Here is a 16150-nt window from a genome sequence, read left to right as displayed (position 1 = left end):
AGGCTGTGACACACCGTATCATGTCCTTGAAGCAAGAGCTTTGGCTGCTTCAGTGCAATCTTTCTATATTTTCTCACATGGAAAGCCATGTGCATGCAAAGGCTGGAGACTAGAAAGCATCGATTTGTCAAAGATAGATTTACCAAGAAAAATATGGATAAACACAGGAGTTTTAGCTAATTGAGGGGAGGGGGAAGTCTATTTTCACAGTTTTGACTATCTTGGAATAGAGGGAAAGCAGTGGAGAATGTTCTTTTGTGTTATACACGAATATTTATTTTGTGTTGTACATGAATGTTTATTTTGTGTTGTACACATAAATAAAGAAATGAAGCGGTAAATAGTGCCATCTTGCCTTACAGGCACTTCCCCAGAAATAGGATTGTCTATACAGGCATAAGTATATGCATAAAAAAAAATCCTTCGGGAATCCTTTTACAAAATTCATTTCATAAAGGGCTGTAGAGAATTGTATCTGAGGATTCTGGGAGTTCTTTAATTAACTAATTAACTGAAGAACTGAAACTGTAAGGGACCAAAATAAAACCTTTCAGATTAAATTGCATAGACGCAAACAGTTACAGCTAATAAATACCTTAAAAGTAATTCCAACTATCCAGCATTCAATTTAACCTTGTGAAGAATGATTGAAAAGCATCTGGACTAAAACAAGAACACCTTTAATGGTTTTGTCACTGATATGTAAGATCATTCCAATTGATTGGATCACCTGAAGAGCTGGGCCCCAAAAACAGCTTGAAATTCAGAAAGAAATAGCTAGCTAAAATCAGATAAAGAACATTATTGAGTGAAGGAAAATGGAAATTAAGTCACCACAGAGCTTGCTCCAGTGGGATTGTCTGTCCCCCCTCACACACACACTTTTCACAGGGCCATTACCCATGAAACCTATTACAGTGGTCTTGTGCTCTCATTCCAGAGAGGAGTAATTACCAATTGCTCTATATCAGGGGTGTCAAACTTGATTTCTTTGAGAGGCGCATCAGGGTTGTGCTTGATCTCGGGGGTCTGGGGTGGGAATGGACAGCTCAAAGTCACTCGTGTTGGGGGCACCTGTGATGGCCCGAGTGCTCTGCCAGCGAAAATGGGCTCCAAGCTCCGTTTTAGACTGCAACGGCCTCCTGCAACCTTCTGCCAGTGAAAACATAGTTTGGGAAGACTGCGTGCAGCCATCAGGCGCTCCATTTTTGGCTGTAATGGCCTCCTGAAACCCTTTGTCAGTGGCCCTCCCGAGTTCCGTTTTCACTGGCAGAGGCACTGTGGCCGGTCCTTCGCTGTTTCCATGGTGGCCCTGCTGGCCAGATCTAAGCATCCTGCAGGCCGGATTCGACCCATGGGCTTTGAGTTTGACACCCATGTTCTATAGGAACAATTTAGGCTGAAAAGATTGTTGAGACCGTTACCTATAAGTTAAGACAAAAGGAGAGAATTCTGGGTGACAAATGGCTCAAAAAGTGGTTTAAAAAGTCAAATACCCCCTCAAACCCCCCCTCACTTTTTAAAGCACAGCTTATGGGTTCATTTTGGGTAATCAAAAGAATGTGTGTGTATGTACCTGGACCTCCATTCAAGGGTTATCATCCACTTCTCCGTTTTGTTCCAATGGTGTCCGTCCTGCAGAAACTCCTCTGTTTAGTTTCCTGATAAGCAAGGACCCTGATAAGGCTGATGACAGGCCTGGCTTATGGAGGAACCAATGGAGGAGTTGATTTGAACAATGTTGGGGGGAGGGTAGCACTTTTGCAAGTTTCTTTGCAAAGGACCAACTTTTAATCCTTTTATGTAGACTGTATCTTGCACACCCACTACCAGGCTTCTGAAAATTCACACGGTGAGTACCTCTCTGCTTTGTGCTACCCTAGAAACACATGCATGCACAGGCATGCCCTGAAACCCTGGGAAGCCCACCAAGTGCTTAAGTCTTCAAGCACTTACAGGCTGTTCCAGTTTTCAAGGAAAGGATGTGGAAACATACTTTGCTCACCAACAAAGGCCTGGCTGAATTGTTTACACAGGAAATACGCACACACACTTATATAACAAATACCACATGCCAAGATCTTTATGGAGTCTTTTGCAGGGCCGTGATTTGATGCTTTCCAAGTGTTTAAACATTACTCTATATAATAATTCTACATGCCAGGGAGCCTAATTTTATATAAACTGTTTATACTATAAGATCAGGTTATAGAAAACTGCATTACTGTATTTAAATGAGTTTTGAACTGGTTTTATTTATTTAGGTTCAAATTCGTCTTGCTATTTGCTTTTAATTTCTTGCCTTTTTTTACCCCAGAGAAAAGTGGATTGCAATATTCCCAAGAGTACTGTAACAGAGTCCCCAAGCTCCATATCTTAGAGACTCACTCTTCACTATGAACGATCATAATTTGTACAGTTAACCTAGGGCAGTTTTTGTGATAATGCCTCCTGTGTATCAGTGGAGTGATATTCTCTACTCCCTTGAAGATCTGCCAAAGGAAGCATTATTCAAACTGCCATTAAAAATAAATGGAGCATATTATTTGGTTGCCAGGGAGATTTTTAAAAAAAGCTGCAGTGTTTCTTTCTAATTTTAGCATTCATTTAAAATAAAACTTTTTGAAATATTGTAAAACAGCCCAAGAGGTTAAAATAGCTTTCACAAACCTAATGCCTTTAATATATGATGGGCTTCAGAAGACTGGCTGGATATAGGAGGTATAAATTTAATACATGTGGAGATTATCAGATTGGGGAAAGTTGAGTTGTAAGAGGCAAAAACATGACAACAATTATCAAAGGTGATGATACCATGTTTTTAGACTCTGTTTTCCATTCTTCTCATAGATTTCATAAATTTAACTGTATTAGGAGACTGCTTTGACAATTGTAGCATTAATTTAACAGGATTTTTGTTCAAAAATTGTATCAATTTGATCTTCATTATGCCTACTTTGATTTGGAAGTTAATGCTGATTGGTTTTAACTAATTATAGGATGGTGGTATGAGGTATGGTGAGAGTTTCATAGCAGAAAAGGCCACCTTGGCATTAAATCTCTTGAACAGCACTGGAGAAATTCAAAAAGCATTAGTCCCAAATTGGATTTTTATTTTTTTGCAGTCAACCTTTTAACTGAAAAGGTAATACACCAACAACATGTGTAATTCTGTCAGGTTTTAAAGCACTTTATATTCAACATGAGATTACAAATCCTTAAAATAATCATATATACTAAAGCAATATTATTCTCTACATGTTACCAATTATGATTGGGGGAATAACTAAGTGTGATTTGCCTAACGGTACTAAGCAGCTTCCTGATACAGCGAAGATTGAAATCAGGAAGCCCTCTAGACCAGGGGTGTCCAACTGTGGCAACTTTAAGGCTTGTGAACTTCGACTCCCAGCATTCTGTAGCCAACAAGGCTGGCTGGAGAATTCTGGGTATTGAAATCTACACGTTTTGGCAGCGGTTTGTTCTCTGAGCTTGCTGTGTAATTCCCAGACGTTTCATTACCACACTAGGTAACATCTTCAGTGGGATTTAGGGTGAAGTGTCCTGTTCAGTTTCCTTCTCTGTTTATAAAGGCCCTGTATGGTGTTGTGGTCAGTAGTTTGCATGACTGGTTGTTTGCGAGGTGTGAAATTCAACTGGCGAGGGGGTGGTCGGTTCTGTCATTGATTGGTAGTTCGGATGGTTCATTATCTTATTGGTTCATATGCTGGTTCTAATTCGATATGTTTGCGCCAAAATCTACAATGAGCTACAAATATTCTCCACAATTGTGAAGTCTACAGGTCTTAAAGTTGTCATGGTTGGACACTTTTTCTGTAGACATTAATACATATGAGGGCAACATGCATGTGTTTACTTATATATCTTGCTATCTTTTGATAAATTCATGTTACATGGTAGAAGGTGGAGTTCTTGTAAACACATTGAAAGGCTAGGACAGGAGTTGGAGTGGGCAAAATGGAGTGCAGAGCATTTTCTAAAAGAAGGAAAGTAGAGATTTGATTTAACTTACGATGTTGGCTAAATTGTTACCCTCACCATTATGGTCAGCATTTTTAGAACATGAGATTGCCTGTGGTATTCCCTCTCCAGTGATAACTGATTGTTCTATTTATAATAACTTATGCAAACTAAACAGACACACATTCAATTAAGAGTTAATTAGATGGGTACAACAAATGCTTACAACACCATTAGCTCAATGAAAAACACTAAAAAGCATCGTTTTTTCAGAGATCTCTCCCCAATAACAGGAAGAATGTCACTTTTTAAAAAGAGAATAGCAATAGACTACAGAAAAATAAGTAAAAACCAAACAAGCAAAGCCTGTATTCAGTGACTCCTTAAGACTTTACCAGCTTTAAGAGAATGGTTATAACAATGTGCCATTTTCAATATTAATGATTAATTAATAGACAGGAAAAACAATTAGTAAGAAAGAGATGTACAGATTATATTTTTTCAGTACTCAATACTATTTTAGAGTTTATAGTGAAGTGGGCCAAATGTTTGATTAAGTATTAGGGGGAAAATATAAAATCTTCTACCAGGAAATCTGCCGAAATATTTCCTAATAGCTTGCATTTATAAGCATATATATATATATATATATATATATATATATATATACACACACACACACACACACACACTCTCTCTCTCTCACACACACACACACACACATATATAAAACAGAGCAATATATAACACACACACACTCTCTCACACACACATACACACACACATATATAAAACAGGGCAATATATAACACACACACACTCTCTCACACACACATACACACACACATATATAAAACAGAGCAATATATAACACACACACACTCTCTCACACACACATACACACACACATATATAAAACAGGGCAATATATAACAGCTGTAGCAAATCAAGCTTGATGCCTTTTACATTATATTATGTGTAAGACATTAAATTTCTGACTTTTTGTTCAGCATAAGAACAACACAGAGACATGCAAATCCATTACATTTCTTAACAAGCTTTCAACATACGACCGGCTAGAAGCATAATGATGCAGTTGAGCATCTTACCTTGAAACTGTGAACCTTCTCATATTTTGGAATGTGTTCGTTTTCTTTCAGAGTTGCTCTTCTGACAAGGGATGTCAGCTGTGAATAAGCAAAGAGTTTAAGAGGTTGCCAGATTGTCACAGATGACTTCTGCAAGCCTAGCCGCATTCCCAAGGCTGCTATCAATAAATCTCTTTGACGGTTCTCCTGTTTCAAGTTGTGAACAGCAACTCTATTAGCTTTTTGCCCTGACCAAGACTCTTTGGAGGGCATTTTGAAAGAGGCAGGAGAGAAGAATATCCCACACAGGGGGAGAAAAAAAAATCACCGCACAAAACCCTAACCCTCTTGGTAATTATTTCAAATAGAACTAAAGCAAAAGAAAAGCAGTATCACCCCCCCAAGTCAAATTGCAGAAAGTATTGTAGTGCTGATGCTACAGTTTCTTTTCATTTGCAGTAGACGTAAAAAAAGGCTTTCTAATTTAAGCTTGAAAACTTGTAGGTCTGAATAGCAAGAGTCACTGTTAACAAAAGACAGGCCACAGTGTCTTCATCCATTTACAAATTCATGTAGTAATTGTCAAATAAAAAGAACTAGGCTCCCCTCTCTCCTATTCAACCATCCTGATTGTGATTTTGTATCAAAAGATGTTCTCATACTGCATATAATCAGTTTCCAGTTAATAGGTCCTTGCTAACCTCAGTCTAGCAAGGGGGGTGGGGGGGGGAGGCGGGCTTAAACTGGCAGCAATGTATCAGGATTGGTTAGATTAGGAGAATATGTAACCAATGAAAAAGCAGAAGAAGAATTTAAGCAGCGTACCACTCAACTCTCTCATTCCCCCTCCCTCATAAGGCTATCTTGTTCGCTCAAAAGAGAAAGAACAAAAAAATAAATCATCAGGAAGATTATGAGAAATAAATGAGTCATACATCATTAGAAAATGGCATCTCTGCCATTTAAAGACTAAGGAGATTGCAGTACACTTTTTTCAGGCACTAACGCTAAAGACCGAGCTGAAAAGCTTTGTATGATAGGGATGATTTACATGAAATTTAACAGAACTATTCTTAGCTTATTCATAGCTTCACACATGAAGTCATCTCCTCTGCTTTGTTTACAGTATACCCTTTCTGTGATATTCACAGCCCTTTCTTGCACTTCAATTAGTCCTTTTGTTATAAAAAAAAGTACTTCACCGTGGTTTTCCTAGCCATTATGTAATGATTCTTAATACTTTTAAAAAATGGGAAAGAAGGAATCTGACATTACTTGTTATATATTTAGCTAAACTAAATATATAAAAATGACTCTTGACTGAAATTCCCCAGACTTGTCAATAGGTTCCCAGGTGCTCAAAGGGAACGCTATATACATTTCCAAGTAGCTGAAGAAGAAAGGGTAGCAGCAGCATGATACTTTATTTTGCAAGCAAGCAAAAGAAATTAAAATAGCCAGAAATGGGATGATAATATATTAATAAAGAAAATTTTAGATTTTATAGAAGCTGTAATACACAGAGATCCAAAAGATCAACCAGGCAAACAGAAACAAGTTCTTTTTGTTACAATGTGATCACTAAATGGAAAAAAAACAACAACCCATGTGCTTTTCAGAGCTTTGTCTTGCGAATAGGATTCTTATGTGAAGAAGCTGATCATGGTCAGAGACTTCTAATCATGTAGAGTTAATCTGCTTTTGTCAAATGATACTTTTTTCCCTCATTGTAAGATGCCGCTCAAGACTACAAAGCAGAAAGCAACACACCAAATCTTTGTATTTGTGCACACACGTAAACACAAAATGCACCCAATCTAGATCACATTTAAATAGCATACCTATCTCTAAATTAATCCTTGTCCCCAAGAATAGTTGTAAGTGGAAGTCTAAGGGTTTGTCATTCATTAATTCTTCATCTATATCCAGGAATATACTGATAAGCATTCCTGGACCATTTATAACTAATGTAGTATATTATGTAAAGCATAGCAGAGTGAACCAATTTTAAAAAATGGGCAATACAGGTAGTCCTTAACTTATGATTGTAATTAAGTCTGGAATTATAGTTGTAAATTGTGGTGGTCATTAAGCTGTCACCATATGACCATGCTTGATTTGATGACATTTTTACGGCATCCATTAAGTGAACTCTGTGGTCATTAAGCTAGCCTGTTTTCCCCAATGGGTATTTTTTTGCTGGAAGCTGGAATTAAATGCCAGCTTCCAGCAAAAATAGGCCACAATCAGAGTCATGTGACTACGGGGTGCTGCAAACAGTTGTAAATGCAACTAGCTCAAAATGTGATCACATAACCACAAGGGGTATGTGGCTACTGGATCATTGAAACCAAGTCATAAATGGCTCTGTAGACATCCATCGTAACCTCAAATGTTTGTAAAGTCTGTATGATTTAATATCTGTGAACTGTGAAATCTCCAATCAGTTCTGCAACAAAATTTCTCCTTTATTTTTACATGATATATGGACAAGCAGAAGAATTCATACCTCCACCATAATAGAAGGGACACTGTCTCTTTTCAGATGGTGTTTGTTATATAACTTTTTAAAAAGCATTAAAAGTCATATAATTGATTTTTTTAATTGAACCCTTGATTAATTAAATGCAAATATTAGAAACTTGAATGTTTGTATATATAAACTATTTGGGAATTTATATTTCAGCTCAGTGCAGCTGGCAAATTAGGTAGAAGCATATGCACAGAGCATATTTGTGGATTGCATGTGATGCAGACAGAATATCATGGTTGAGTCTGTAGACACTGACCCTTAACTTCTACCCATTGTTCAAAACATGTGATTAGCAGTCTATGTGCATACATCCTAATGTCTGAGAAATCCAATATGGACATTCCTTTTCTGTAAGATGTAAAACTCATCTTTCATATGTAATAAAAGAAGAGATTGGTTGTAATCATAATTTCTCTACCACATTCATACTTCTATCTAGCTCTGTACATGGTTTCATAAAATTGCCCTCATTTTTCAGGATAATACACTATTTTCTAATTTGATAAGTAGGAACTAGCAAATTATTACCAAGGTATTTATGTAATTGGGCTGTGTGTTTTAAATTACTTAAAAATACCTAAAGCAACTTTCTAAAATACTTTGTTAGGTTCCTTTATTCCAATGGCAAAAACTATGTTTATATTTTGCTTGGTTTTTTTCCTTCTGTTTGTTTAAATATGATTATCTTCAATCATATTTATCTTATTAGTAGAAAATGTTTTCTGAATTCTGAAAATTAAATCTAGAGAATGCTAAAAAAATTGAACTCAACAATGCCCAGTAAGGAGGTTCCGGTTTGAGCTTCTTCAGCGACAGACTGAAATCTGTGATCGTGCGCAGTTTTGATCTGTGCTCGCTGCTGGAGCACCCCAAGCCAGCTGGTTTCAGGGCTAAGCCACCCAGTAGAGATGGTGAAGAGGGGGGAGACCACCAGCAGGGTCGAGGAGAGGGAGAGTCGCATTTCTCCTCCCCAGCTGGCCATTACTCCCTTTCCCGAAGGCAGTTGCAGAAATGGCCATCTCAAAAAAGAACTTGACCGGAAAAGAATGTGCAGGAGGAAGATAAGAAGAGAAAGTTTTGGCTGGCCAGGTCGAACTGAAAAAGCAACAATATAAGGTACCCTGGAATTTGAATGATAAAGAACAACATTGTTCCCAAAGAAGACTTTGAAGTGGCAAATGAGAGAGGGAAGGGAAAGGATTTGGTTTTTTTTCTTTTCTTCCCTATATTGACAACTAAGAAATTTAAGCAAGAAACCGGCAAAAATCCACTTTGACATTAACAGGTATTTAAGCTGAAAATAAAATGTCAAAGGGATAATAAAGATTTCTGGATTCTCAAAAAAAATTTAAAAGAAGGAAAAAACAAAAGGGTGGGATCTGGAAAAATGGAGGAGACCACCTGGAAGTAAAAGGAATTAACAGTGAAACTTTAACAAGAGTCCTAACAGATACATTTTAACTGAAACTTTGTACCAAGATAAGAGAACCCCAGGAAGAGAAAGTGGAAAAAAGAAGCAAGAAGAAACAGCTTTGGATTATTTGGATTACTTGGTGATTTTTGGATTTTTGGCTATTGGATCTAAAGGACTAAAATGAATCGGGTGGTTGTTTAAAAGTTTTTAAAATGGTATCACTCTTGGAAGAATTGAGAATGGAACTTAAAAAACAAAAAGAAGATGCACAAGAAGGAAGAGGTTCTTTTGGCTTCGTATTTCAATTTTTAGAAATGGAGATCCTGAATTATGAGAAACAACAAGAAATGCCTGTAGAACAAGAAGGGCGGGACAAAGAAGAAGCCATCTTCAATGACCAAGTATTTCTATGTGGGGAAAAGAAAGGAAAGGGGGGAAAAAGAGTGAAAAATTTAAGATCTGAAAAAACAACCCAAAAAAAGAATAGTTTGAAAAGTACGGTCTTTTGGTTTTTTCTTTCCTCCTTTGTTTTATTTTTAGTTTAGCTGTTCGTATGGGGGCGGGGGGGGGGGGGAGGGGCGCCGGATCCCCCCTCCTCTTTGGTGGAGGGCGAGGAGGTGGTTTTCCTCCCCCCTCCTTTTCCTTTTTCCTCCTTTTTTTTTTTTTTTTTTTCCTCAAATACCAATAATAATTACAACATTAGGAAGAAACAGAAGAGAGGATTACAGAAGAGAGAATCAGAATTAGAGAGAGAAGGGGTCAAAAAGGGAAGGGAGAAGAAGAGGGGGAAGAGGGAAAGGAAAAGAAATTATAAAGGACAGAAACAGGACATAGAGAAACAGGGAAAATGTACAAGGATTAAGGGTATAAGCCTATTTAGACACAGAGATAATGGGTGAAAACCCAATTGAAAGGGGGATTCTGCAAGGGTACACAAGATAGTATTGTTATATTAGAAATAGAAATGAACTTTGAAAATATGAAACAAATGTGATTAAAATGATAGATAAAATACTATTGTAATGGAATGGAATGTTTAATAAATAAATGAAATAAAGAGAATGAGAGAATGAAATTAGGAAAGGAGAGGAACATTTTAATTATTACAAATGTGTTATAAAAATTTAAGTGAAGAGAAATATGAAAGAAACATGAAAAAATTATGGAAATATTATAAGTGTTCCTAGAAGTATGATACTCTATTGAAAAGAAATGTTAAAGATATCAAAGATTATAACTAATATTAATGATAGAGCCAAATTGGAATAGAATAAGTATTTTATTTATTATTGTTATATATATATTATCTCCTTAAGAACTTAGTGTGTATTTTAAGAATGTACCAAGCAGAACTGGACTGGAAGTTATGTGTTATATTGGATGTTATAATTGTAAAGGCATAAATTGAGGTTTAAATAAAAGTTGAATGAATAAAAATTAAAAGATACAAAGGTGTCATACTCCAATTAGTAACTATAGGGAAAAATTTTGTTTAATGAGAAAAGAAAATATGAAATTGAAACAGGACAAAGTATAAATATAATGACTAGAAAGATATTGAAACTTAGAAAAAGATATATATATATATAAATATATAATTGAATTTAGAAAGGAATGAGATAATTTAAAGTAAGATTGGGAAAACTAAGGGAAGGGAAAATTATTGAGAAAATGTTAAAATAGTAGTAAGATATGGAATAGAACACAAAGATGAATATGAAATTGAATTTGTGTCTGTATGGAGAAGTGATAACCCGGGACCATGCTATTCTCAAAAACAGAAATTTTACTTGTATTATGTTTTGTGAAAATCCAAATAAAATTTTTTTAGGAAAGGAAAGATTGATGTTCTTTCATCAATCTAGGAAAGATTAGTCCAAAGCTAACAAGAATTTGCTCCACTTTCTCACAAAAAACGTACAAGTTTTGAGTGGAATTTTTCTAAGATGAAGCAACTCACTGTTACCAAGACTTTGCTACACCATAGCAAAATCAGCTCCTATGAAACAGCATCTGAGCCTATGGAATCTGCAGGACAAATCCTAATTGACAAAAGTCAAACTCTTCCCTTCTTTTAGTTAGTAGGGGCTCTCTTCAAATTTGGTTCCACCCTGATGCTGAATATGCCATTGATAGGCTCAACCTCATGCTGCTAAGTAGATCACGAAAAAATCAAGTTAGAAAGCAGAACAATGTGCTGGTGAAAGAGTGTGAAATCTTTGCCCAAGATTTAAAATGTCTGTGACTGCTTTATGGGGATACTTTTCCTTTCCAGATCAATTTTTCAAACTATTTGCCCTTGAACCAATATTAGGTTCTTAGTAGTTACTCCCATGATGATCATCTCTATTTATAAACTCTCTTGAAATCTGCTTCAAGTGAAATGAGAGTACACAAGATATCTGAGGGTAAGCCATAAGGTGTGAACAAGGCTTGGAAATAATTCAGAAATAATGTGACTTTATAACAGAAATATTAGGTTCTTAGTAGTTACTCCCATGATGATCATCTCTATTTATAAACTCTCTTGAAATCTGCTTCAAGTGAAATGAGAGTACACAAGATATCTGAGGGTAAGCCATAAGGTGTGAACAAGGCTTGGAAATAATTCAGAAATAATGTGACTTTATAACAGAAAGCCATAAGCAAGAAAGGAGGTTATAAGAAAATTTTGGGAGTATGGATCTGTACATGCAAGAGATGGAATCTCTCCCCCCCTCCGTATGTATGTATGTATGTATGTATGTATGTATGTATTTGTGAAGTCATTAGTTTGAAACAATAAAAGTGAACAGTTTTTGATCTACTTGTGTGCTATAATTTCAGAAACTGAAGATGATATGAGATGGGAGAGGTTTTGGGACTTTAGAAATAGAAATGCAGCAATTAGTGCTTTATGTATGTATGCCTGGAGCAGTAATTCAATCTAGACTCAGTGCAATTCTGAAAAATTAATATTTCATTCAAACTGAAAATGTTTCTTATTACACCTATATAACATGGCAATTTTAACACAATCATCTTGAATGTGCAGAAATCAAGAAAGCCACAGTAATGTCCACCAAAGTGAACTGCTGCAAATTAAACAAGGGAATTGGGCTTATTATTAAAAAATGCCATGAAATTTAACAGATCTAATATCATCTTTTCCTGTGAAGATGCTTCACCCATATCAAATTTTTGCAGTGTTTTTCACAAGCATATAAATGACCTTAACTAGGATAACATATTTCTATTGTAATTAAAATGGTTTAAGTAAAATTATCTGTTTTGTTCTTGAATATTTATATTTTGTCAGTCAATTTATCATTTGCTAGTGAGTGGCTGGTCTTCCCCAAATAAATGCATACATAAAATTATCCATTCTGTGTTGTATGAAATTGTCACTACGTTGTCATCTTCATTCTGCAAATGAAATGATCTTGTTCTGCCAACAGCTATTGTTTTAAATGATATCTTAAGTTGTCATCAACCAACATGATGAATGATTATGTCCTATTACTTTTTACAAACATCAAGTCTATGACTGCCTTCCATAGACAGATTCTATTGCCTAGTGGGAAAACAAGGTCATATGCACTCAAAAGAATCCTTCCTGTAATATGAGAAACTGATGCAGTGCATGTCAATAATATGTTGCCTAGATACATGGTGCAACTGCACGAACTGTCATACCTATTGGGATATCAATATGAAATGGTCACTTCCTTCTCTCAAATAATTATCTCGATGCTTGAATTTCAAGGGGATCAGGTGAGAGCCTGTGTAATATGTCGATAGGCTCTTAAATACCCTTACTTGATGGAGGAGAAAGAACATTAGGCTCTTACGGCTGCCTGGTAGGTAATTGATGGATCAAACACTTTGGTCCCAAAGAGCTTGAAATTATATTGGGAAACTCTGTATGCACAGAAGGTATCCTGTTGAAGGGTCATGCAGTAGGGTGCTGCTTTTAAAAGAAAAAACCATGAACAAGAATTGAACTTGGCCTTTCCTACTCTAGCACTCTGGTTCTATTTGAAAGCTCTATGCTTTTGTAACGAATCAGATTTGGACAACTGCTTCTCACCCCATCCCACTTTCTTCTGACTTTAGTCCTGGAAAACAAGTGACATCAGAAAGGTATTGGCAGCTGAATATTTTTTCCTTCTTAAGTGGCAGCATCCCTTTTGTCCTCCTTTTTCTCTGAATAAGAACCAGCCAGATTAAACTCTACATGAATCCAGATCCAAGGCTGACTTTTCCTAGGACTCAGCACTATGCTAAACAGGGATACACACACACACACAAACACACACACACAAACACCTGATCAGATCATTCCCCCCCTCCCACACAGCAAAGCCCCCTGTTTGATGAAACAGGTTTTCTCTTGAAGCAGCTGACAAACAGTGCAAAGCTGATTAGACTGCAAGGTGCTGCAGAGCTGGAATGTAAGTAGCTTCAAAGATAAAGGTGTCTCGTAATTAGCTAACAGGGCTGGGCAGAGCTTTGACGGAGTCTTCACTTCAGCAAAGCTCTGACTGAGACATCCCTTTGAAGCAGCTGGCAAAGCAACATGCCTTCTGCTTCTAAAGACTGAAGGAAAGATATTATGTGGGTTTGTTTTTGTCATATTTGGATGCTGGAACTGCTAGTCAAAAGAAGGCAGCATTGGGGCATCTCTCCTAAATTATGCCCCATTACCAAGGAGCAATAATTTTAGGCCCAAAGTAGACAAGTGTTGAGAGGATGTACAGATAATTTGCAGAAATAAGCAAACCAGCTTTAAAGCACATTTGTAAAAGTTATTTAATAAAAGAGTAATTGTTAAAAGTCAATATGCTAGCCAGGTATCCGTGTTATCCATATCTCTCACATCAGTTAGATGTCTAAAGACTCTAAACCATCAAAGAGGTTAGTAGTAGAACAAAAGAAAAATAAAGGACAAGATCTCTTCGACAAGGAGGACCTGCAACAGCTTCCTACAAACAGTCTGCTCCAATGTTTCCAAAGCATTTGCTTGGTTCCTGGAAGTACCAGAGAAATGTCTGTCTGTCTGTCTGTGTCTGTGTGAGAGAGAGATCATCCCTTGAGACTTTCAAGAAGAGATTGGATTGCCATTTGTCAGAAATGCTGTAGAGTCTCCTGCTTGGGCGGCGGGGGGTTGGACTAGATGACCTACAAGGTCCCTTCCAACTCTGTTAATCTGCAATCTCTGCAGCACAAAATTTTGGCCACCTCCACAGATCTGCTAGCTAAGCCGATCTCCTCTTATATTAAAAAAAATAGCTGATTAATTACATCTGCACGATTCTAAAGGATCACCTTTCCAATTATGAAGGTATCTAGATATCCAGCACACAAAGAGCTTTTCCTGGTCCATGATGTAAGACATTTATTTTGGGAGCTGCTCTGGTCCTCTTCCCCTTTTAGTAGAGTAGCCAAAATGTTCACTTGTCTTTTAATTGTTTAACCTTAGTTCTAATATCTGGTTAACAGTTTTAACAGTGGGCAACCTCTGGGTGTTTCATTGAACTGGAAGCAGAATGAAAAGAAAGATTTGCAAACTGGCATTTAATTTAACCTTTTGTCTGGCCTGGAAATTGGTCTCTACTTGTCAACCAGATCGCTGAACTTATTTATTTATTTGATTTTTTATCCCACCTTTATTACTTTATAAGTAACTCGAGGGGGCAAACACCCATAATACTTTGGCCCTGAAGCTCTGCCCCACCCCTTGCAATTGTGTTGCAGCATTTCATGTGCTCAGCAACCAGCCTGTGTTTACGGCCATTTGCAATGTACCATAGTCACATTATCATAATTTATGATATTTTTTTGCCAAAAATGCCCCATAGCAGACACAATGGATTTGCTTATTAACCTGAGAATTCATTTAATAATGATGGTGATTTGTTTAATAACTGCGGCAAAAAAATCATAAAATTGGGTCTGTCATGTGGTGACCTGCTCTATGACCATCAAGACTCATTACTGTAATGAGCAGACACCATTATGGCCATTAAGTCAAAAACTACCTGTATTTGCATTTTGCTTTTAAAAATTCTTATTTTGAAACCCCGTCCTGTTGGATCTATTGTACTTTGATGGCAAACGAATAGTAGTATTAGTTTTCCTTCATGATATTGGACACCTTTACTTCTACTATTTTTAATAAGTAGTTATTAAAATCAGTTTCTGACAATATCCTATGCTTTTAATAAAACAGTATTAAAGGGGGGAAAAGAATAAGGAAAATGTAGCTTTTGTGATTAAAAAAGCAGCAGTCAGAATGAACAATTTCCCCCCATTCTATTTATCATATGATTACATATGTATATCTTTCATCTTCAGTAACCTGCAGGAGAATTTACTATCTTTCAAGGCAGATGAATTAAATGATGAAATATTTTTAAGACTTGGAAAAGTATAACTTTAAATGAATTACTTACTCTTTTTTCTACTATGTCATTGTCTCCCGCAGAATCTTTGCCATCAACCATATCTCTCACAGCCACAGGATGTTTCTTGTTTGCTGGCTCTCTGTTTAAAGTTGTATATCCTATGTGTTCATAAATTGGATTTATGGTCATCTTGGCAATGTATTCCGCTGCCTTGGTTTCAATATAAAGGGTGATCAATCCATCTGTCACCAGGTCGTGGATAGACTCAAAACGTTTCTCTCCGACAAAGTGTTTTCCATCATAGTAGAGTCTGAAGTTTCTAGTTTGATTTCCAAATCTGCCTCAGTGGAACAGAACAATACATATATACATTAAAAATAGACAACTCTGGGCACAATATTTTCTAAAAAAAAAACCTAAGGCTAGTACATTCTCTTTATGGTTTTTGTATGCAGGGTACAAAATGGTTAGTTATTGCCCTCAATCATCAGCTTCTGTTACTTTGCCCAAATCAGAGTCTCATTATAACCATGGACCTAAAATCAAAGAGTTGTTTGGTTCTGAAAAGATGTGATTTGTTAATTAATGATCTTGAAAAGAAATTGACATGCATTTTTTAGAAAAATGTGTTTTGTTTTTCAATAAAAAGAAACATTGGCATAAAATTCTCTATTGCAAAATATTAGTGCTAAAATCTTATGTAGATTTATATTTATAACCCTGTTGTCTTTTTGTAGGGAAACTGGAA

At 36.4% G+C, this 16150-nt stretch overlaps 1 protein-coding gene across 1 annotated transcript in view; it reads right to left on the bottom strand.

Annotated features, from left to right (window-relative positions):
- The window catches only part of CHN1 (chimerin 1), a 122717-nt gene that overhangs the window by 22253 nt on the left and 84314 nt on the right, over window positions 1–16150 (bottom strand). The window contains exons 6-7 of the mRNA XM_087949690.1: window positions 15451–15739; window positions 5091–5168 (exon numbers count right to left, since the gene is read on the bottom strand). Coding sequence (XP_087805816.1) covers window positions 5091–5168; window positions 15451–15739 — 367 coding nt within the window. The remainder of the gene's footprint in view (window positions 1–5090; window positions 5169–15450; window positions 15740–16150) is intronic.

The sequence above is a fragment of the Notechis scutatus genome, chromosome 1, assembly GCF_049901735.1.
Source record: "Notechis scutatus isolate UNSWTSFEM ecotype Mainland chromosome 1, rNotScu1.2, whole genome shotgun sequence".
NCBI classification, from domain to species: Eukaryota; Metazoa; Chordata; class Lepidosauria; order Squamata; family Elapidae; genus Notechis; species Notechis scutatus.
This window is presented reverse-complemented; position numbering and strand designations above follow the sequence as displayed.